Source organism: Perissodus microlepis, chromosome 3, assembly GCF_051167445.1.
Source record: "Perissodus microlepis isolate ML-2025 ecotype Zambia chromosome 3, ASM5116744v1, whole genome shotgun sequence".
NCBI classification, from domain to species: domain Eukaryota; kingdom Metazoa; phylum Chordata; class Actinopteri; order Cichliformes; family Cichlidae; genus Perissodus; species Perissodus microlepis.
In genome coordinates this window covers 43,692,456-43,716,561 of record NC_140463.1, presented here as the reverse complement: position 1 = coordinate 43,716,561, position 24,106 = coordinate 43,692,456, and the positions used below count along the sequence as shown (strand labels likewise).

The window sequence follows — 24,106 nt, the reverse complement described above, 5'->3', positions numbered from 1 at the left end:
AGGAGTTCGTCAAAGTACGTTGCCTGAAAAGAGGGGAAAATGTCGCCAAAATTACACATTAATTTTAAAATGGCTGACTTCCTGTTGGATTTGGGATATTGCTCCAAGAGACTTTTTTGTAGATCTTGATATCTTGTATAACTTTACCAGGTTTCAGACTCATAAATAAAACACAGAGCTGGGGCTGATGTTTTGAAATTTTGTAGGGGGCGCTGTGGAGCTATTTTGCGCTATTCAATGAAAATGATCACATAACAACAAAGCCTTTAGCACATTGGAGGTGTGCGCCAAATTTCAAGGCTTTTTAAACTTTCCAAGCCCCTCAAAAGCCACTTCATTGTTCATGGTGAACAGCGCTGCCACCAGGGTGCGCCGTTCAGTTTAAAGTCAAAATTTTCTCACTGAAGCATCATGAGGGACAGACGGTGATATTCACCGCTTTTGAGGTGTCCACGATGAACCTGTGAAAATCAGTACAACAAAGTGTAAGACATGACATTTCCTGTTCCCACTAGGTGGCGCTCTGCGTATTCCTGACAATGGGCACATCAATCTGTTCAGGGCGGGTCTGACATCATGCCTGTAAAGTCTGGTACTGATCAGACTGGATTTCATTGAGTTATACTAATTTGTTTCTTCATGGCGAGACATGAAAGTTCACCATGCTGCTGGGGTCACACCCTTTCGCAAAAAGTCACAGTTTTCACTGTAACCCAAGACCAACTCCTTAAGGCTTTCCTGGAGAAATTTGAGGCTGCAGATGTCACCCATCACAATACTGTACCCCAAAGTGTAAAACATGACATTTCCTGTTCCCACTAGGTGGCGCTGTCCTTGATGTCAAATATGGCAGGTGAAATATGTTCAGGGGTGGAGCCTTATCATATGTGTGCTCTTTGGTCCAGATCGGACAATGTATGACAGAATGAGAGGCAATAAGATTTTCATGGCGAGCCAAAATGTCACCTTCACGTCCAAATGGCGGACTTCCTGTTGGGTTTGCGTCAATGGGCCCACAGACTTTTTTGTTCGTCTTGGCATGATACACATGTGTGCCAAATTTCATACATGTAGCTCAAACGATGTGGTCGTAGGGCTGCATTTAACAAGGCATAGGTGGCGCTCTAGAGCCATTTCCCAGTGCTCATATGTAAAACCATTAAAATACAAAATTTTTCACCAGACCTGGCATGTGTGCAAAATTTCCTGAGTTTTTGAGCATGTTTAGGCCCTCAAAAAGGCCCTTGTTTTGCCTGAATAATAATAATAATAATAATAATAATAATAATAATAATAAGAAACGGAGCAGATACAATAGGGCCTTCGCACTCTCGGTGCTCGGGCCCTAATAATAATAAGAAACGGAACAGATACAATAGGGCCTTCGCACTCTCGGTGCTCGGGCCCTAATAAACAGAGCAGATACAATAGGGCCTTCGCACTGTCAGTGCTCGGGCCCTAATAATAATAAACAGAGCAGATACAATAGGGCCTTCGCACTGTCAGTGCTCGGGCCCTAATTAAAGCTGCAAGCAGCGTTATGAGGGCCCTCGCACACCCGGCACGTCGAGCCACGCCCAACACCTGAAACCAGCACGTCCGATCTGATGTCACATTGATGGAATTCATGTATTTAACCACCAGCTAACATTTCATCTCGTTCAATCATGATTAGTTAGTCGTCCCACTAGGTGGCGCTCTAACCATTAATGACAAATGGCATAACAAACATTTCCGAGCTCGAGTCTCATCACGCCTATGACCTTTGGGAGAGATTGAACATTGTGTTTTTGAGTGACAGCAGATTACTGCTTTTTGGCGAGTGACTGAAACCACGTGCCGCCATGACCACCCCGTTTCCCTGAATGTAAAAAGCTTTGCAATTTAACATCACAAAGGTCTTTAGATTCCACACACTGGAGATCGCATCAATCTGATGAAATCCCTTGGAGGAGTTCGTCAAAGTACGGTGCCTGAAAAGAGGGGAAAATGTCGCCAAAATTACACATTCATTTTAAAATGGCTGACTTCCTGTTGGATTTGGGATATTGCTCCAAGAGACTTTTTTGTACATCTTGATATCTCCTATAAGCTTACCAGGTTTCAGACTCATAGATAAAACACAGAGCAGGGGCTGATGTTTTGAAATTTTGTAGGGGGCGCTGTGGAGCCATTTTGCGCTATTCAAGGAAAATGGTTACATAACAACAAAGCGTTCATCACATTGGAGGTGTGTGCCAAATTTAAAGCCTATATAAACTTTCCAAGCCCCTCAAAAGCCACTTCATCTTTCATGGTGAACTGCGCTGCCACCAGGGTGCGCCGTTCAGTTTAAAGTCACAATTTTCGCACTGAAGCATCACGAGGGACCCATGTTAATATTCACCGCTTTTGAGGTGTCCACGATGAACCTGTGAAAATCAGTACAACAAAGTGAAAGACATGACATTTCCTGTTGCCACTAGGTGGCGCTCTGCTTACTCCTGACAATGGGCACATCAATCTGTTCAGGGCGGGTCTGACATCATACCTGTAAAGTCTGGTACTGATCAGCTTGGATTTCATTGAGTTATACTAATTTGTTTCTCCATGGCGAGACATCAGAGTTCGCCATTCTGCTGGGGTCACACCCTTTCGCGAAAAGTCACAGTTTTCACTGTAACCCAAGACCAACTCCTTAAGGCTTTCCTGGAGAAATTTGAGGCTGCAGATGTCACCCATCACAATACTGTACCCCAAAGTGTAAAACATGACATTTCCTGTTCCCACTAGGTGGCGCTGTCCCTGATGTCAAATATGGCAGTTGAAATGTGTTCAGGGGTGGAGCCTTATCATATGTGTACTCTTTGGTCCAGCTCGGACAATGTATGACAGAATGAGAGGCAATAAGTTTTTCATGGCGAGTCATTGAAATTCGCCGCGGCGCCACGGCGTCACCGTATTGTGAAAACTCAAAAGCTCCGCAATTTAACATGGCCCAGGTGTGTAGTTGGCACTGTCCAAATTTGAAGTTTATAGGACCAAATCCCAAGGAGGAGTTCGTTAAAGTACAAGGCATGGAAACGGTAAAATCAGAGCCAAAATGTCACCTTCAATCCAAAATGGCGGACTTCCTGTTGGGTTTAGGACATGGCCATAATAGACTTTTTTGTTCGACTCTGAACGTTATATATGTGTACCGACTTTCAAACATGTAGGTCATACCCATACCGGGGGCTCGCGTTTTTCATTTTTCTAGGTGGCGCTACTGAGCCAATTTTCCCTGGCCATGTCTGAGAACATTAAAATATGTAAATTTTCACCAGACCTGATGCGTGTGCAAAATTTCATGAGTTTTTGAGCATGTTTAGGCCCTCAAAAGGCCGATTCATTTGCCGAAATAATAATAATAATAATAATAATAATAATAATAATAATAATAAACAGAGCAGATACAATAGGGCCTTCGCACTGTCAGTGCTCGGGCCCTAATTAAAGCTGCAAGCAGCGTTATGAGGGCCCTCGCACCCCCGGCGCGTCGAGCCACGCCCAACACCTAAAATCAGCACGTCCGATCTGATGTCACATTGATGGAATTCATGCCTTTAACCACCAGCTAACATTTCATCTCATTCAATCATGATTATAGTCGCCCCACTAGGTGGCGCTCTAACCATTAATGACAAATGGCATAACAAACATTTCCGAGCTCGAGTCTCATCACGCCTACGACCTTTGCCAGAGATTGAACATTGTGTTTTTGAGTGACAGCAGATTACTGCTTTTTGGCGAGTGATTGAAACTCCACGTGCCGCCATGACCACGCCATTTCCCTGAACGTAAAAAGCTTCGCAATTTAACATAACAAAGGTCTTTAGATGCCACATACAGGAGATCGCGTCAATGTGATGAAATCTCTTGGAGGAGTTCGTCAAAGTACGGTGCCTGAAAAGAGGGGAAAATGTCGCCAAAATTACACATTAATTTTAAAATGGCTGACTTCCTGTTGGATTTGGGATATTGCTCCAAGAGACTTTTTTGTAGATCTTGATATCTTGTATAACTTTACCAGGTTTCAGACTCATAAATAAAACACAGAGCTGGGGCTGATGTTTTGAAATTTTGTAGGGGGCGCTGTGGAGCTATTTTGCGCTATTCAATGAAAATGATCACATAACAACAAAGCCTTTAGCACATTGGAGGTGTGCGCCAAATTTCAAGGCTTTTTAAACTTTCCAAGCCCCTCAAAAGCCACTTCATTGTTCATGGTGAACAGCGCTGCCACCAGGGTGCGCCGTTCAGTTTAAAGTCAAAATTTTCTCACTGAAGCATCATGAGGGACAGACGGTGATATTCACCGCTTTTGAGGTGTCCACGATGAACCTGTGAAAATCAGTACAACAAAGTGTAAGACATGACATTTCCTGTTCCCACTAGGTGGCGCTCTGCGTATTCCTGACAATGGGCACATCAATCTGTTCAGGGCGGGTCTGACATCATGCCTGTAAAGTCTGGTACTGATCAGACTGGATTTCATTGAGTTATACTAATTTGTTTCTTCATGGCGAGACATGAAGGTTCACCATGCTGCTGGGGTCACACCCTTTCGCAAAAAGTCACAGTTTTCACTGTAACCCAAGACCAACTCCTTAAGGCTTTCCTGGAGAAATTTGAGGCTGCAGATGTCACCCATCACAATACTGTACCCCAAAGTGTAAAACATGACATTTCCTGTTCCCACTAGGTGGCGCTGTCCTTGATGTCAAATATGGCAGGTGAAATATGTTCAGGGGTGGAGCCTTATCATATGTGTGCTCTTTGGTCCAGATCGGACAATGTATGACAGAATGAGAGGCAATAAGATTTTCATGGCGAGTCATCAAAATTCGCCGTGGCGCCACGGCCTCACCGTATTGTGAAAACTCAAAAGCTCCGCAATTTAACATGGCCCAGGTGTGTAGTTGACACTGACCAAAGATGAAGCTTGTATGATCAAATCCCAAGGAGGAGTTCGAAAAAGTTCGAGGCATGGAAATGGCAAAATTAGAGCCAAAATGTCACCTTCACGTCCAAATGGCGGACTTCCTGTTGGGTTTGCGTCAATGGGCCCACAGACTTTTTTGTTCGTCTTGGCATGATACACATGTGTGCAAAATTTCATACATGTAGCTCAAACGATGTGGTCGTAGGGCTGCATTTAACAAGGCATAGGTGGCGCTCTAGAGCCATTTCCCAGTGCTCATATGTAAAACCATTAAAATACAAAATTTTTCACCAGACCTGGCATGTGTGCAAAATTTCATGAGTTTTTGAGCATGTTTAGGCCCTCAAAAAGGCCCTTGTTTTACCTGAATAATAATAATAATAAGAATAAGAATAAGAAACGGAGCAGATACAATAGGGCCTTCGCACTCTCGGTGCTCGGGCCCTAATAATAAGAAACGGAGCAGATACAATAGGGCCTTCGCACTCTCGGTGCTCGGGCCCTAATTAAAGCTGCAAGCAGCGTTATGAGGGCACTCGCACCCTCGGCGGGTCGAGCCACGCCCAACACCTGAAACCAGCACGTCCGATCTGATGTCACATTGATGGAATTCATGCATTTAACCACCAGCTAACATTTCATCTCGTTCAATCATGATTAGTTAGTCGTCCCACTAGGTGGCGCTCTAACCATTACTGACAAATGGCATAACAAACATTTCCGAGCTCGAGTCTCATCACGCCTATGACCTTTGGGTGAGATTGAACATTGTGTTTTTGAGTGACAGCAGATTACTGCTTTTTGGCGAGTGACTGAAACCACGTGCCGCCATGACCACCCCGTTTCCCTGAATGTAAAAAGCTTCGCAATTTAACATCACAAAGGTCTTTAGATTCCACACACAGGAAATCGCGTCAATCTGATGAAATCCCTTGGAGGAGTTCGTCAAAGTATGAGGCCTGAAAAGAGGGGAAAATGTCGCCAAAATTGCACATTCATTTTAAAATGGCTGACTTTCTGTTGGATTTGGGATATTGCTCCAAGAGACTTTTTTGTACATCTTGATATCTTCCATAAGCTTACCAGGTTTCAGACTCATAGATAAAACACAGAGCAGGGGCTGATGTTTTGAAATTTTGTAGGGGGCGCTGTGGAGCCATTTTGCGCTATTCAAGGAAAATGGTTACATAACAACAAAGCGTTCATCACATTGGAGGTGTGGGCCAAATTTAAAGCCTATATAAACTTTCCAAGCCCCTCAAAAGCCACTTCATCTTTCATGGTGAACTGCGCTGCCACCAGGGTGCGCCATTCAGTTTAAAGTCACAATTTTCGCACTGAAGCATCACGAGGGACCCATGTTAATATTCACCGCTTTTGAGGTGTCCACGATGAACCTGTGAAAATCAGTACAACAAAGTGAAAGACATGACATTTCCTGTTGCCACTAGGTGGCGCTCTGCTTACTCCTGACAATGGGCACATCAATCTGTTCAGGGCGGGTCTGACATCATACCTGTAAAGTCTGGTTCTGATCAGCTTGGATTTCATTGAGTTATACTAATTTGTTTCTTCATGGCGAGACATGAAAGTTCGCCATGCTGCTGGGGTCACACCCTTTCGCGAAAAGTCACAGTTTTCACTGTAACCGAAGACCAACTCCTTAAGGCTTTCCTGGAGAAATTTGAGGCTGCAGATGTCACCCATCACAATACTGTATCCCAAAGTGTAAAACATGACATTTCCTGTTCCCACTAGGTGGCGCTGTCCCTTATGTCAAATATGGCAGTTGAAATATGTTCAGGGGTGGAGCCTTATCATATGTGTGTTCTTTGGTCCAGATCGGACAATGTATGACAGAATGAGAGGCAATAAGATTTTCATGGCGAGTCATCAAAATTCGCCGTGGCGCCACGGCCTCACCGTATTGTGAAAACTCAAAAGCTCCGCAATTTAACATGGCCCAGGTGTGTAGTTGACACTGACCAAAGATGAAGCTTGTATGATCAAATCCCAAGGAGGAGTTCGAAAAAGTTCGAGGCATGGAAATGGCAAAATTAGAGCCAAAATGTCACCTTCACGTCCAAATGGCGGACTTCCTGTTGGGTTTGCGTCAATGGGCCCACAGACTTTTTTGTTCGTCTTGGCATGATACACATGTGTGCCAAATTTCATACATGTAGCTCAAACGATGTGGTCGTAGGGCTGCATTTAACAAGGCATAGGTGGCGCTCTAGAGCCATTTCCCAGTGCTCATATGTAAAACCATTAAAATACAAAATTTTTCACCAGACCTGACGCGTGTGCAAAATTTCATGAGTTTTTGAGCATGTTTAGGCCCTCAAAAGGCCGATTCATTTGCCGAAATAATAATAATAATAATAATAAACAGAGCAGATACAATAGGGCCTTCGCACTCTCAGTGCTCGGGCCCTAATTAAAGCTGCAAGCAGCGTTATGAGGGCCCTCGCACCCCCGGCGCGTCGAGCCACGCCCAACACCTGAAACCAGCACGTCCGATCTGATGTCACATTGATGGAATTCATGCCTTTAACCACCAGCTAACATTTCATCTCGTTCAATCATGATTATAGTCGCCCCACTAGGTGGCGCTCTAACCATTAATGACAAATGGCATAACAAACATTTCCGAGCTCGAGTCTCATCACGCCTACGACCTTTGGGAGAGATTGAACATTGTGATTTTGAGTGACAGCAGATTACTGCTTTTTGGCGAGTGATTGAAACTCCACGTGCTGCCATGACCACGCCGTTTCCCTGAATGTAAAAAGCTTCGCAATTTAACATAACAAAGGTCTTTAGATGCCACATACAGGAGATCGCATCAATCTGATGAAATCCCTTGGAGGAGTTCGTCAAAGTACGGTGCCTGAAAAGAGGGGAAAATGTCGCCAAAATTACACATTCATTTTAAAATGGCTGACTTCCTGTTGGATTTGGGATATTGCTCCAAGAGACTTTTTTGTACATCTTGATATCTCCTATAAGCTTACCAGGTTTCAGACTCATAGATAAAACACAGAGCAGGGGCTGTGGTTTTGAAATTTTGTAGGGGGCGCTGTGGAGCCATTTTGCGCTATTCAAGGAAAATGGTTACATAACAACAAAGCGTTCATCACATTGGAGGTGTGGGCCAAATTTAAAGCCTATATAAACTTTCCAAGCCCCTCAAAAGCCACTTCATTTTTCATGGTCAACCGCCTTCCCACCAGGGTGCGCCGTTCAGTTTAAAGTCACAATTTTCGCACTGAAGCATCATGAGGCACTGATGGTGATATTCACCGCTTTTGAGGTGGCCACGATGAACCTGTGAAAATCAGTACAACAAAGTGAAAGCCATGACATTTCCTGTTGCCACTAGGTGGCGCTCTGCGTATTCCCGACAATGGGCACATCAATCTGTTCAGGGCGGGTCTGACATCATACCTGTAAAGTCTGGTTCTGATCAGCTTGGATTTCATTGAGTTATACTTATTTGTTTCTCCATGGCGAGACATGAAAGTTCGCCATGCTGCTGGGGTCACACCCTTTTGCGAAAAGTCACAGTTTTCACTGTAACCCAAGACCAACTCCTTAAGGCTTTCCTGGAGAAATTTGAGGCTGCAGATGTCACCCATCACAATACTGTACCCCAAAGTGTAAAACATGACATTTCCTGTTCCCACTAGGTGGCGCTGTCCCTGATGTCAAATATGGCAGTTGAAATGTGTTCAGGGGTGGAGCCTTATCATATGTGTACTCTTTGGTCCAGCTCGGACAATGTATGACAGAATGAGAGGCAATAAGATTTTCATGGCGAGTCATTGAAATTCGCCGCGGCGCCACGGCGTCACCGTATTGTGAAAACTCAAAAGCTCCGCAATTTAACATGGCCCAGGTGTGTAGTTGGCACTGTCCAAATTTGAAGTTTATAGGACCAAATCCCAAGGAGGAGTTCGTTAAAGTACAAGGCATGGAAACGGTAAAATCAGAGCCAAAATGTCACCTTCACTCCAAAATGGCGGACTTCCTGTTGGGTTTAGGACATGGCCATAATAGACTTTTTTGTTCGACTCTGAACGTTATATATGTGTACCGACTTTCAAACATGTAGGTCATACCCATACCGGGGGCTCGCGTTTTTCATTTTTCTAGGTGGCGCTACTGAGCCAATTTTCCCTGGCCATGTCTGAGAACATTAAAATACGTAAATTTTCACCAGACCTGACGCGTGTGCAAAATTTCATGAGTTTTTGAGCATGTTTAGGCCCTCATAAGGCCGATTCATTTGCCGAAATAATAATAATAATAATAATAATAATAAACGGAGCAGATACAATAGGGCCTTCGCACTGTCAGTGCTCGGGCCCTAATAATAAACGGAGCAGATACAATAGGGCCTTCGCACTGTCAGTGCTCGGGCCCTAATAATAAACAGAGCAGATACAATAGGGCCTTCGCACTGTCAGTGCTCGGGCCCTAATAATAATAATAAGAAGAAGAAACGGAGCAGATACAATAGGGCCTTCGCACTCTCGGTGCTCGGGCCCTAATAATAAACAGAGCAGATACAATAGGGCCTTCGCACTGTCAGTGCTCGGGCCCTAATAATAAACAGAGCAGATACAATAGGGCCTTCGCACTCTCGGTGCTCGGGCCCTAATAATAAACAGAGCAGATACAATAGGGCCTTCGCACTGTCAGTGCTCGGGCCCTAATAATAAACAGAGCAGATACAATAGGGCCTTCGCACTGTCAGTGCTCGGGCCCTAATAATAAACAGAGCAGGTACAATAGGGCCTTCGCACTGTCAGTGCTCGGGCCCTAATAATAATAATAATAAGAAACGGAGCAGATACAATAGGGCCTTCGCACTTTTAGTGCTCGGGCCCTAATAAATAACTTACATGTTAATAAAGGAACAGGAAGCTGCATAAACTTATTTAATCCCAATCCATTATTTAGTAACTAATAGTTATACTAATAGTTAATTGGTTATTCTTAATTTGACCACAGGCATGAATACAAGCTTGAACAGTTGTGTCTCTCTGTCCTGGATGGATATTGCACTTATATTATCATACAATAATGCATCCAGTCAGTAATCCATGTGCAGTCTTGGTTTTATTTAAACTTAACTATAATTAGATCCTAATAAATATGGGAAAAATTTGAATGATTACCCCCATGCTGGTAACCTCTAGCAGGTACATTGGATATAAAACAGCAGTGGAAGGTAAAAAGAATCACAGGCTATTGTATTAAAGAACGTACTCAATGTTTTTACAAAACCAGCCAAAATTAGGACCCCAAAATTAGATAAAGTATTAAAAGATTATTATTATTTTTCCAAAACACTTTATACTGCCATCTATAAACATACTACAGACTTATAATGGCCTCTCCAATGAGGAATTGAAGCTCCAGCAGTGCATGTTAAAAAAATCTCCACCTACTCAAAGATGACAAATGCCACACTTTATAAAAAACAGTGCTTTTATTTATGTAATACTGTGGAAAAATAATTACATACCATTTTTAAAAAATATTGAAGATAATGAAATTAAAAAATGAGAGTTTGATAACGTTCGTTGTACATCTTTTGAACAGTTTTCTCTGCTACGAAGAACAGTACAATAAGATAAACATTGGATTTTTCTAAATTCAAAGACACAATAATACAGGATACAGTCCTACCAGAGGTATAAAAGTACTGTAACAGGATTGTGAGAGAAATGATATGGACGTATACTTTAAACACACACACACCCACACACTTTTAGACACAGACATGCACACACGCAAGTGCATACAATAGTGACGCGAGCGCTCCGTTTGGGGCGCCGCGTGTTTAAAGTATGCTTCCCGTACACACTCAGTCATTCACGCATCTATACAAACACACTGTACAAATCGATGTGCGTGCCTACGCCCACGCACTCCCCCTTGATCCTTCTCTCTCGCTCTCTCACACACACACACTCGCTCACAGTCATACACTACTACATGTCAATATTGTGGAAAAGCCTTCATTAAACCTCTCCTTACACATTCTCCTCTGGCCATTTTTGGCAGACGGACGATGAGGAATGATTCAAAAATGGAAATGTATGACATGTTCCTCTATAAGGCCACTCTCAACCCAACATCTGTGTTTTCTCTCCCCGTCTGCACCAGGCTTGTAGTTCAGAGCTCGGAGAAAAAGGCTCCAGCCTACAAAAAACTGTCTGGGAATGACTCAAGGCCCCCAAGCCTGGTTTGTAAAGCAACAGCCGCCAATAGTAGGAGCTTCTACTGCATATACATGGTCTAAGGTGAAGAACAACATGAACACTTGGCACTAGGTTTCTTTTATACACTGATACAGCCTTCTGATGTGAAACACAACCTGAATTCAGGCTCTTCTGTTGGCACTCTTGTCTCAGTGGATTTCCCTCAGGCCCGAGCTACGTGCGCTCTCGTTCAAAGTTTTGGTCCGTACGTACACATTACATGTTTTTACACTGACAAAAATAATTCTGTAATGTTAAAAAATAGAATACAAAGCTCTAGTCTTGTGTGCAAATAAAAAGAAGACATAACACAGATATAGATGTCTAAGACGTCTAAGCATGAATACTGTTGATGCAGTGCAAAATGACGACAACCCCCCTGAGCCCCCCCGCCCCACCCCAGCCCAACAGTCCCCTACCCTGCCTGACAGGCATGACGGCCAAGTGCCACTGTACACAAGGGCGCTCTGGGCTACTATGTATATGTGCTCTATGATCACTGAATAAGTCAACCAGCAAAAAGAAAAGTTAAAATGACGGCCAGGAATGACTTCCACCGGTTGAGGTTTCTTCCGATCAGTTTGTACTATGTTTTTCAGTTTGCTTTTAAGACGTTCTGTCATCATTTTACAACGTCAGTTCACAGCAAAGGCTATGGGCTCCAAAGATCAGCGATCTCTTGTCCTCTCTCGGGTTCTTGCTCTCATTACCCATCTTGATTGTGACTTGCACCGTCCGCTCTTTCAGAGCTCAGATTTACAAACGCATCGGGAGTGAGGGAATTCCAAACTGTGGAATTTCCCTTCCCTGTCTCATTAAGCTCCTTCCTATCCACCCTCTCTTTTGCTCGCTCCTTGCTTGTTTCCCCTACCCCCGTCTCACGGGCATGGTTGTCTGACTTTGTGCCTGTGTGTGTGTCATGTTTTTTTTGTCTTCTGTAGTTGTGTTTGTGTTTAGTAGGGTGTGTTCATGTTAGTGTGTGATAATGTGTGCATGTCAATTTGTGACTGAGTGTTTTCAGGTGTGACTCTATTTATAAGATGCTTCCTCATGCGCAGCTAAGACTGTGAGGCGGGTATGCATCTCTGTCTCACACGTGAGTCTGCATCCGCTGTGTGTGCCGGCTGTGGGAGTAGTCAGAGTGTTGTGAGGTGTAGGAGAAGCGAGTGGAGCTGCCGTACTTTCCTAGTCCAGTCTCTGATCCCGAGGGAGCTGGGCCTCCTGGGCCAACCCCAACCCCAGGGCTGCCCACCCCAGATCCTACCCCGTACATCTCGTAAGACGGGCCGGCTTCCAGAGGAGCCAAGCTGGATGGTGCAAAACCCATTCGGTAGGTCTGGTAGTGCGAGGGGTATCCATAGTTGTCGTAGGCCAGCTGGGAAGTGGAGTCCAAGAGGCTGCAGTCCCCAGGGAAGTCACTGGTGGCAGGGGCAGGGTTAGCCGGGGGCTGCTGGCTCTGGCCCCCGCGGGTGAATGTGTTGAACTGGGCGTAGCTGATGTGGGACAGTCTGGAAGGCGGTCGCGGGTCGTAGCAGGCTTGTGGGCGTCCGGGTGACGTGAGGGGGCCAGGGGGCCCTGGGGCTCCTCCGCTGGCTGTGGCACCTGAGCCACCGGTGCTGCTGCTAATAGATGCAGCTCCCCCTGGTGTTCCCGTGGGGGAGCGGTAGTCAGAGTAGTGCATGGTGGAATGGGAGGCAGGACGGACTTCATCGTGGGTGGAGGCTCGCACATTGTAATAGCCATTGGTGGGGTCCTGAAGAGAGAAACAGAGGCAGAGAAAGACAGCAGGAAACAAAAGAAAGAATGAGTAAAAAGAGTTCAGAGAGTTTATTTTTAATGATTTTTTAACAATTTAGCAAAGTTCAAAGGTCTCTGTAGTAAATCATGTTCCTTTCTGTTCTCTCAGAGACTTTTCTGTAGTCGTGGAAGGTCAGAGGTCAGGGCTAACCACAAGTTTTAAGCTGTTTAACATCAAGGTGAAGATTCATTAAAATCGTGCTGTGTGGCCAGTTTGCTCCTTAATCGTGACTCAGCTGCTCGAGTCCTTTGCAGAAATGAGTGCAAATCGATTTCTTGGGAGTCTTCAAAAATTACAGTGACACTCAAGGCTAAAGCACCCTGCATGATTCGTCTGCAGCACTGCCCTATCAAACCCGACAGCTGAGAGAACCGTGACATCGTGTCACCCTTCTTGTCAGTTTTTACATTTAGACTTTTATTTGCATGCGTAATAATTTTAATGAAAAGCTGGAAATTATGCACATAAAAATGTGTAACCAATATTTAACCAGTGGTCAAAATTATTATAGAAAGGAAGAGGATAGCATGTAAGAGTACACTGAGTATATCTCATTAGTTTCAGTTCAAATATTTGCTAATAGAAACACACAAGTTTCACCGTTTGTTTTACTGTTATGAATTTCACTCAAATATAAAATGCATTTCTGTTGATCAATTAACAAGAAAATGCACATTACACTAAGGGTGTCCTAAAAAACTGACGATAACTGGGCCATTTAAAAATGAAATATCAATGCTTTGTCAAAAATGTCAACAGATGATAAAACTGCAAATAACTGTACAATTTGTACATTATTCTACAGTTATGTTTACAGACTCTCTCTCACCTCCATGTGCTTATATTTTAAGTTTCATTTGCCAAAAAAGACAACACATAAGAATCATTTTTTAAAGGTTTAGTAGCTTTAGTGCTATTATCTCTCCACCGTCTATATCTGGGTGTTTTTAACTGCTGTTAGCAGCTCGCAGAGATATCAACTTTCCAGTGTATATACAGAATTTGGGCTTTTATTTGGCAGGTATTCTTACTGTGTATTTTGTATCCCAGGAGACCAGATTAGTCAAGTTAACAATAAGAATAAATTCTGATTCTTGCTGAATTTAAGCATCCATGAGCAGCAGGACAACATGCAGGGCTGACCCCAGGATGCCTGCGTTAAAAATGAAACGATGCTTTCCTTGCTCACTACATCGCGATTTTCTCTTCAGCTCAATCTAACATGTTTCTGCAATTTCATTGTCTTTCAGACTTCTCTCCCACCCAACTTTGCTTCACTGTTTTGCTGCTTCAGGCAGCAGGAAGAACAAAATTTTTTTTTAAAAAAGCAGTCTGGCTGAGGCAGTTGTCGGGGTGATCTAACAACCTCCTGGGGCGGATTCATGTCTCTGTTTCTTCAAAGTGATCCAAGGCAGCACTTCAGCTAGTGGGGTGGTTTGGTTGCCCTCACAAAATATTCATGGTGGGTGGAGGGTGGGGGCGCGGGGAGTTCAGAAGAACATTTTGGCAGCTGTATGCGTGAAAATTCATTCATCACCTTAGCCCAACCCCACAGTGTCAAAATGTGTAAATGATTCATGCCAGCTAAATAGGCAGAGTGTGCTTGAACCTGGTTTGTTCTTTTAAACATTTCTTTCCAATTTATGGAGTTTTTGTCTTCTTCTCTGTTTTGTCTTGTAATGACTCTGCAGCCAGCTCGCTATGTAATCAGAGGGAAGAGTTACATCACAGTTGGACTGAGAGGGAAAGGCAGAAAAGACCAAAAGAGCTCCAGCAATTAAGGCCAGCTGCATTGAAAAAATTTGATCTTAAATATCCTACTCTAACATTCTCACAGATACTGAGTACAGCACTTACACTATTCCCAGCATACCACCAGCAAATGAGGCAGAACACATCTCTGCTGAAAAGACGATTAGCCCAAAGGAAAAATCTGGCTTCAGAAATCTTTTTTCCAACGTTTTGAAGAACACTCATTCCTGAACTGACATACGCAAATGTTTCTGGCATCTGTGTGATCTCACCTTGAGGTCATACTCCTGGCGGGTGTCCAGGGTGTCACTGCGGAGGTCAGACTTGAGCTCTATGTCATCTTTAAAGGGCTGATTGGAAGGAGAGAAGGACACAGAGGGGAGAAACTAAACCGTCAAACAACAAAACAAAAAAACAAAAACAAGGAGGGGACAGGAAAAGGGAAGGAGGCGACAGAGTGTGACAGGAGAAGAGAAAATGGGATTGAAAGTGTTAAAAAGGGGAGATTAAAAGGGAAAAAACATGGTGTTTTTCTTTAGTCAAAAGCCACAGTGTGGTGCAGGAAGAGGTTACCGAGTTAATCTGAGGGTTTTTTTCTACAACTACAGGCTGTGTAAACAGTATCCAACCCAAACACACACACACAGACGCACACACCCTGCCGCTTCTCACCGAGTACATGGCCTTGACCATGCGCGAAGCTGTGGACACGCTGCCGGAGTCCTCCTCTAAGCTGTGGGTCTCCTTGTTTATCGTTTCTACCTTGATGTCGGGCTTACCCAGCGTGACCCCGCGCCGACCTGGAAGCAAAACACGGCGAGGTTGAATGCAGCTTGACACACGCTTGTCAGTCAGTGTGTTTTCGTGAGCTGAAGGGAACAAGTTAAGAGGGGACCTGCATCCATATGGTGGAGAGGAAGTCGTAAGTGTTTGATTTTCTCTGGTTTGCTGCCCGTTTTTTGGCATTAAATGAAGCATTTAATCTGCGATGCTCCCATAAAAGGCATGGGAAACAATGGATTTGCAGATTTTCTTTATAATGTATGTGAAAGCATATGGAGAGTATGACTCACTGCCTTTGCGTTGCCGGTAGAAAATGAGAACGAGGACCAGCAGGAATATGAACAAGAGGATGGTAGAGCCCACGGTCCCACCAGCTATTAGCCCCACTGGAACCTCCTCTGTAATGAGAGGGTGAGAGAGAGGAACAGTGAGTTACAGATGTCTGCTCATCGCTGCAGCAGCAATGCTTTAATGGAACAAATATTTTATGAAGCTACATAACAAGACATGTAAAATTTAATATATAAGCAGGAAACATCTATTAGTCGCTTAGCAGATACAGTATATGCATACACACAATCAGCTTTTACTATGATTTATGTGCATATTTTGTTTTAAACTCATACTCTAATCATTGTCTTCTTTACTACGTTCCTTGTGAAACCTCTGAATAATTGTGTGCACTTCTCCTTCCCACTAGATGGTCATTTCATTGTTGAGATTTTCTCCAGAATACTGAAAAATGTTCCATAAATATATGTGAAACACACCGGTCTCCTCCAGCGTGATGATCATGGTGCCCGGGCCGAAGGAGTTCCAGGCCGTGCAGTTGTAAGTGGACAGGAAGTCGGACTCCATCACGTTGTTGATGGTGAGGGTGGAGAGGACGCCACCGCCCTCAGATGACAGTTTGCTCTGCTCCACTGTGTACCTCTCCAGCAGCGTCCCCTTCTCCTTCTCCCACACGTTTTCCTTCCACGCCCACACCTGACGCGCACGCACAAACCCCGTTAGACTAAATCAGATTCAATTAAAAGGCTTCAAGAGCAGATTCATTGTAGTCAGGAAAGCTGTGTAAGACCTGCTCAGTATAGAAAAAAAACATCACACTGTGTTTTGCACTAATGTCATGATTTTTTTGTAGCCGTGCAGGAGTCACTACTTTATTTCACTCCATAATAAAGTTACATAAATACTGTGACGAGTCCTACTCTTGCAACCATTATAGCAGGAGTTGTTCTGTGATACCGTCGTTACCATGGGAAACATATGAGGATATTATTATGACTTACTTTATGATTCCCACCCCAGCTATCAAATCACAGTCAAGTCAAATGCTTCCAGTTATGCATTTGTGCACAAATACATATTAATGTGCTGTATTCAAGCACATTAAAGGGTATCTGAAACAGAACTGGTTACATAAAAGTGTTCACAGTATGGCTAATAAATGCAGAAGATCTTTACCTCAAAAACGAATAATGTATTTGTAAAGAATAAATGAGAAGTAACAGTTTAATGATTTGTGCTATCGCCACACTACATTTTCAGTTTTTCAAACATGAATAAAAAAATTTAAATTACCGCTGTTTAAATTTTTGCTTTTCTCAACACAACAGGGTGATCGTAGCTGTTAAGATATTTATTTTAAAAATCCCAACTGGCTATAATGTGTCACACTAACATTGTAGAATGACATGACAGTAATAGATGAATGAGCTGGTGAGAATCTTGCACATCGTCCAACCTTAAAGCCACTAAAAGCAGCTGTATTATTCAGCACTGAAGTACTGCGCTAAGGTGAGTTAATTATACATAAGCCCACATGTTTCCATAATCTGCCCACTTATTCGAGAGAAGGAGATTCTCTTGGCTGTGGCGTTTACTGGGACAACTGTTCTTCCCCAGTCTTTTATATTTTATAAATCTTTCTCTGCCCAAACCACCGCCACTTGCATTAGAAGCGTGCAACGCAAGTCAGGCTGGATCAGTCACAGAGGTGGGGGAGCCGCGGCGCTACTACTGCTGCGTTTCTGTGATACAACCAAGCAGGGAAAGCATCCAGGACGATTTCTGACGCAGAGCTAAAAGCGGGCCGGCTTAGTGTTGGTTTGTTTATGTGATGGGATGGAAGAACATTCTAGGAGAGTTTAAGGGTGAGTCACCACTCAAATAGAAAAGGGGACAGTGTCGGTGCCTAAAAGGATTCGCCATGCAGGAAAAGAACCATTTACGAAAAGGAAGGTACAGTAACCATAAAATAGATACTGCTGTCGGACTAAAAGGCACAACCTTGTTGTCTCTGTGACCAAAGCTTCTCCTGGTTTGGCGTTTTTCTTGGTCTAGACTAAAATGTGGAAAAATTCTCTTCGGTTTTTTCGCCACAAATGAGTCACATTTCCTTTCACTTACTATCTTATCTGGAGGAGGTGTACTAGCTATGTAGCATTTCACCTCTCCTCTCTCCCCTCTCCCGGCATACTGGACTGGATCACTGGAAATGATGGGCGGGCCTGCAGGGAGAGAACACGTGGATGCATTTAACAAAGATGTAAAAGAAACTACTAAAAACCGCTAAACCCAAGCTTATCGCTCTTTTCTTTTTTTAACTGTTGACCTTACGGACCTGTTCAAAAGGAGGTGTAGGATGGTCAAAAACAAGTGACCACCACTTTAGACATATAGCAATTTTTTTTTTCAATTACAGAGACGCTGACCTTTTTGAAAGTACAACATTTTCGTTTACAAGCAGTGACACATTAAACTGTGTTGATGTTTGCTGACCGTTGACTGTGAGCGTGACCTCAGTCTCTCCTACTCCAATCCGTGGGACGATAGCCTTGCATACATACTGGCCAGCATCCGCCTGGCTTACCGACTTCAGAAACAGCTGATTGCTGTTACTCAGAACCTGTGGGGGAGTGAAAAAAGAAATATAAACAAGGCATCTGCAAAACTGCAGCAAGGAATAAACAGAATAAAGGTCCACATGTACAGTGTATAGGGAGAAAAAGGTCCATGTGTATTATCTCAAAAGATCTCATTGTAGATAGTATTTAATTAAACGTGTTCTTCCACTCTGACTCTAAATTGCCAACAATGCAAACATGCACATCCAATTTTAACCTATTACAAAGGTTTTGAAGACGCTTAGCAACCAAATCCATCTGAAAATTAGCCATGTTAAATTATGTCTAAATATAAAGAAAGAAAAACACCTGAACGAGTTTGATTATGCAGATGTGGTTTTTGGCCAAGGCAGACCACAGTTTCCAAACAAAGACATGTAACAAGCCCATTTCTTTTACTGTCTTAGTGATGGTCTCTTCCCCACTGTAAGTCACCGCAGCTAACATAAACAGCCTTATTGCTAACCAAACAGTCAATGGTGACACTTATGGTAGCAACAGCACAAAGAGGTAACTGCTGATCCTCAAAAATTCAGTCAGATATAAATCCAGACACTGCAGTGTGCCGAATAACCATTAGAGGCTGGTTCCAGACGCAAGTCAATCCTTAAAGAGCCCCATGTTGAGCCTCTGAGATCTGAGCTGTCATTGGTGACCACCATAACTCTAAGCCTAGGCAAAACAGAAGCATTATTTTTGCTTTTATTAAAAGCTTTTGTTAAATTTTTGGCAAATAATCCATAAAGAGTCAAAGTGACACACACCAAAATTCATTCCATAAATGCCTGCTTTACCTTTCTGCAAAGGTTAGAATAGGGTTCCCTCTATAATGGCTTAGATCTCAGATCTCAGGTCATTTTAAACTCAAAAAAGAAGAAAACAAAAAAAGAAGCAGGGTGTTGGCCAAAAATATGGAGGTCCAGAAGAGTCAGACATCAGATAAAGCATTTTGTGGTTTATCTAATGTTTATTTTATTTATTTAGACAGTAATAAAATAGTTCATTATTTTTTTTATTTAATCAACATCCAAAGGAGGAATTATAGATATTTAAGAAAGAATATATAAGAAATATAAATACTTCTAAATTAACTATTATCCCATTAATAAATACTTCAAATAGAAAAAAGGATTTACAGAACAAAAATAACTCTCAATAAAAAAACATTTCAAATTTGCAGTGTAAAAAATTGATTTTCAAAAATGCTATTTAAAAAGAGGAATTGTGTGTAAAACAAAAATGGCAGTAGACACGGGCTCATCAGTCCAGATGTTAACACATAATTTTCTGATACTTGAAGCCTTAAAAGACTTGACAGGGCGATTATGTCTGTTAGTCCTTGTATTGCTATGCTCTATCAAGAGAAAGGCTAAAGATGATGCTATTAATTTCAGTTCATTTGTCTTAATTACACAAGTGCACACACTTTGACACAAATCAAAGCAATGAAAACCATTTAAGGAGCACTGCACACCTAGCCATCAAAGGTTTAATAACATACAGTAAGTACTGTAAAATCACACCACATCTGATGTATGAGTTTGGTAGATTTGTTTATTGTCAGTAAATCTCATACCATTTGAAAGCCTGTTTATTTTCCCTTAAATTGTGCCACATTTGTAAAGAAAATGCATTTGTCGGTTGAGGTTGAGGTTCTTTTATACATCAGAGTTATTCAAATTTATCAGCAGTTGGATGTCACTGTTAAGTGAATGGTGAAAGTGACCTGCAAGTATTTTTGACTCTTTCTTTTTAGAATTCATCAGCAGCTGCTGAGGGACGTATTTGAATATTTCCTTGAATCTCTTCTATGCCACTTTCCTTCACCTTAAAGCTGAGGGATGGCTTAATCCTGGCGAGGAGACAAACCTCAGTGTTTTGCATCCTCTGTGCAACAACCACTCATCAAGATCAGCCAGAAGTCTATACCTGTCTACAGCTCTGTTGAGCAGCACAAGATATAGGAGCAGACAAAATAATGAATAACTCAATTTCAGGTAGATGATGAACAGACAGAGTTTTCATCCCTGAGCTGTACCATGCCCTGCTCTGCAGAACTGATCAATCCAACTGTGCAATTTCCAGAAACAATACCAACATACAATTGGACAGCTTGCATTCTTTGAAAAATGCTGGGCCATTTATGATCCGTCTATCAGAAATCACGTGTCCTTGGCTTTCCTGCACTTTCATAATTCAGTGTTTCATACTTTGTTGAATATCAATAATAAAAGAAATGACTGAACTGATGTTCTGTCATTGTAATCACCCTGTCTAAAGTCTTTTAAGCATCAGAACGTTATGTGGTAATATCTGGACTGATGAGAGCATTTTAATAATTATTTTAAAGGTTGTATGTTTCAGTTATTGCTCTAACACTGTGTGTAAATGTGACAGGCTTTTTGTTTGTGAAGAGCAAATTAGCTTACTAAAAACGATAGCTAGCTAGTGCTAGTAATATTTTCAAAAGCTAACATGAGGCTAAAAGTGATGCTACGGTTAGCCATGTTAGCACGTTATTTATAACAGGTGGTCAGGCTGAGTTCACCAGAGCACACTTAGAGGATCATTTCACTGCAGTGTCCCTTTGCATACTTCTTATACAGGCTCAGTCATACACTGAGGTTAAGTGTCCTTAAACAAGCACAAGCATTTACTTAAATGCTAACTGGAGCAGCTAATCCAATAGCTTAACTACATGAGGTTAAATGAGGTTTCCTATTGAGAGTTTATTGAGATTTTTTCTGTAAATCCTTTTTCTATTTGAAGTATTTATTGATAGATTAATAGTTAATTTAGAAATATTTATCTATAATTCCCATTTTTATTGTCCATGAAATTATCAAATAATGAATTATTGTATTAATGTCTTATTTTCTAGCTCATAGTTTTTTCCACAAGTCAATATTAAATCATGAAATCATCATCTCCCGATCCTCCATAAAAAAATGGTACTTTGTAAACCAGTGAGTGAGGTCATGATCACTTTACTCATTTTTTACATACAGGTTATTATTTGCAAACACCAACTAAATTTACCATTTTTGGGGGGAAATACAATAGATGTGAGCGACAAATTACTAATAGTTAACCAGACATTTGTCAACAAACAGATTTTCTAAAATTCAAATTGAAAAGAACTTTATTGACATATTTGAAATATTAAATATTATTAATACCTTTTGCTTTTTATAGATTAGGATAGAGTTACTAAATTGGAATCATATTACTATAGACAACAAATCAAAACCTGGTTTCATGTAAGTTATAAATATAAAAGATGGTGTTTGAAAATATAACATAATGCTTTTCGATGACCGGGCGCTTTTGTAAACACTTGGGAAGAAAGTGTGACCTGTAAAAACAGTGTGAGCACAAGTACAGAGGAAAATGTGCAAAGCGTGGGCTCTTAGCTTCTTACCATGTTTGAACCCTTTTTGAACCAGGTGAGTGTGAGTGGAGGGTTTCCAGCCCATTTGCAGTTGAGGGTCACATCAGAGTCGACATCTACTGTTTTTGGCTGTGGCTCCACCAGCAGGATTGGACCGACTGGAGACAGAGATTGAAAGGGAGACAGAGAGAGTAATAATGCAGTAGGACTAAAAGGGGAAAAGCTACTCGGAGAAAAAGAAACACAACAATGGTGTGTTTTATCCCTCTGACTCTGGACCGTAGTGAGTGAAGTGGGCCGCAACTTATTGAACATAGTGAGATGACTACAGTGTGACTCACAGTGAACGTCCACCAAGATGCTGACATTCGTTTTTCCCACAGCATTGAAAACAAGACATGAAACCGGCTCGGTGAAGAAGGAGTGGTCGGCCTTGGTGGTGAACACGCTTTCCCTGGCACCCTGCAGCACCACGCCGCCCTTAGCCCATCTAGGATTTAATACAGTGCGTTAGATGTACTAAAAAAAAAATCGGAAAAACACAAAGATGAGTAGCATGTGTGACATGAATTGAAACCTAAAATTGTTTCCCTGAGTACACAGAGTGGATTTAAAAGAAACCATAACTTTGTTTGAAACTAAAATCTGTCACTTTGACTTTGTAACGGCTACTTTAAGAAGCATGCTGAAAATGAGAATGAAGCCGACCTGTAGCCCATGATAGGAGGGTTGGCATGAGCCTGGCAGGTGAAAGTGACTCTGTCCCCTTCTAGGACAGAGCGAGGCTCAATGGACAAGGTCACTACTGGTGAATCTGGAGGAGAGAGAGAGCAAAAGAGACTCACATAAGAGCAGGCCCTAGCACATCTAATGCATGCAGCAATCTGGAGGACAGGCTGATGCAAAATGGCTGCCGCGCATTACTTAATAGCTGCTATAAAAGCTTTTATCTGGTGGCAGATGGTATACATTCAAAATTATGATGCTTGTTCTTTTTTGTCATAAAAATAATAATAATAAAAGTAGCAGGGGGAACAGTCATTATATTTGTGTTTGTCTCTGTAGTAAATATTTGCTTTTAATATATGTATTTATGCTTTAGTCAGGGAATCTGAATGAGATGTGGAATACATTATTTTTTTTCTCAGTTTGCTAACTTGTCTGTATTAAGAAAATCACTGCTTACGGTGCACGTTAAGAGTGACGGTTGTGCTTTTGCCAGTGGGAACAGCCAGATTGGTGGCCACACAACTGTAGTTCCTCCCAGTATCGGTGTCAACCGGCTGGATAGGCAGATAGCTCCGTGTGGTCACCCGCTTCCTGTCTGGAAGCACTTCCTGATGATTGGAGGACAGGAAGACAGAGAGAGATACGCACATATAGGAGTGTTAGAACTGCAGATACTGTGTATGTGTGTTCAGTATTTCTAGGCTCATGTGTGGGTTTGTCTTTTTAGGTTTACAGTGATGCTGTTAGCCCCCTCCACAGGTAGACCATCTTTGAGCCACTCGATCATGGAGGGCGGCTTTGCCCCTCGAGACACACAGCTCAGGTTGTAGGACTCCCCTGCATTCAGCAGTACCTCCGGACCCCCATCAATCACTGGGTCGTCTGGGGGGACTGCAGCAGAAAAAGAGCGCAGTTAGAATCAAACACCGTCTCGCGTGCATCCCATAGTCATGTGCAAAGACACAGAAGCACACAAACATACTGAGGACAGTGAGTTTGGCCCTCCTGGACCTCAGGGCAGCATCTGGCGCCTGGCACTCATACAGGGAGTCATCGGACAGATCAGCTGACAGGATTTCCAGGTTGTACTGGCCCAACTCCTGGACCCGCAGCACACGGTACCTGGGCCAGGCTGGGAACACACATACACAAACCAAGGATATAGCTTCACAACAAACAAAGAGTGCATATTATATTATTGCTTGCTTTGTATATCTGTTTAGGGTTCCGGCACATCTGAAAACAATAAAAAGACAAGCAACAGGGACATTTTTAATCTGTATTTCCACTCTTATGTTGACATTTTAGCTGTAGTCTCAAATCTATTCCCACGTATCAATGTTGTCTTGTGTGCTTCTGTTTTTTTTTTTTTATTCATCTTTTATATTTGAACCTTCAAATACTAACTACCCATAGTCACATGCCAACATATTCTGCAATACCTTGCAGCTTGCTGAAGTTCCGGCAGATTTAAATCATCAGATATGTGTCATACGTGAGGTAGAAATT

At 42.5% G+C, this 24,106-nt stretch overlaps 1 protein-coding gene across 3 annotated transcripts in view; it reads right to left on the bottom strand.

The window, feature by feature from the left end:
• Positions 1–10,441: 10,441 nt before the first annotated feature.
• The window catches only part of kirrel1a (kirre like nephrin family adhesion molecule 1a), a 32,390-nt gene continuing 18,725 nt past the window's right edge, over positions 10,442–24,106 (bottom strand). Inside the window, exons 3-15 of one of the 3 annotated variants that reach the window (XM_084924584.1) lie at positions 23,580–23,729; positions 23,331–23,488; positions 23,055–23,205; positions 22,577–22,682; positions 22,210–22,358; positions 21,899–22,026; positions 18,353–18,479; positions 17,981–18,081; positions 16,339–16,555; positions 15,859–15,966; positions 15,458–15,585; positions 15,058–15,171; positions 10,442–12,988 (exon numbers count right to left, since the gene is read on the bottom strand). In XM_084924584.1, the coding sequence (XP_084780710.1) occupies positions 12,326–12,988; positions 15,058–15,171; positions 15,458–15,585; positions 15,859–15,966; positions 16,339–16,555; positions 17,981–18,081; positions 18,353–18,479; positions 21,899–22,026; positions 22,210–22,358; positions 22,577–22,682; positions 23,055–23,205; positions 23,331–23,488; positions 23,580–23,729 (2,300 nt within the window). In that variant the 3' untranslated portion in view covers positions 10,442–12,325. The remainder of the gene's footprint in view (positions 12,989–15,057; positions 15,172–15,457; positions 15,586–15,858; positions 15,967–16,338; positions 16,556–17,980; positions 18,082–18,352; positions 18,480–21,898; positions 22,027–22,209; positions 22,359–22,576; positions 22,683–23,054; positions 23,206–23,330; positions 23,489–23,579; positions 23,730–24,106) is intronic. The other 2 variants (XM_084924587.1, XM_084924585.1) reach the window with 2 other exon arrangements.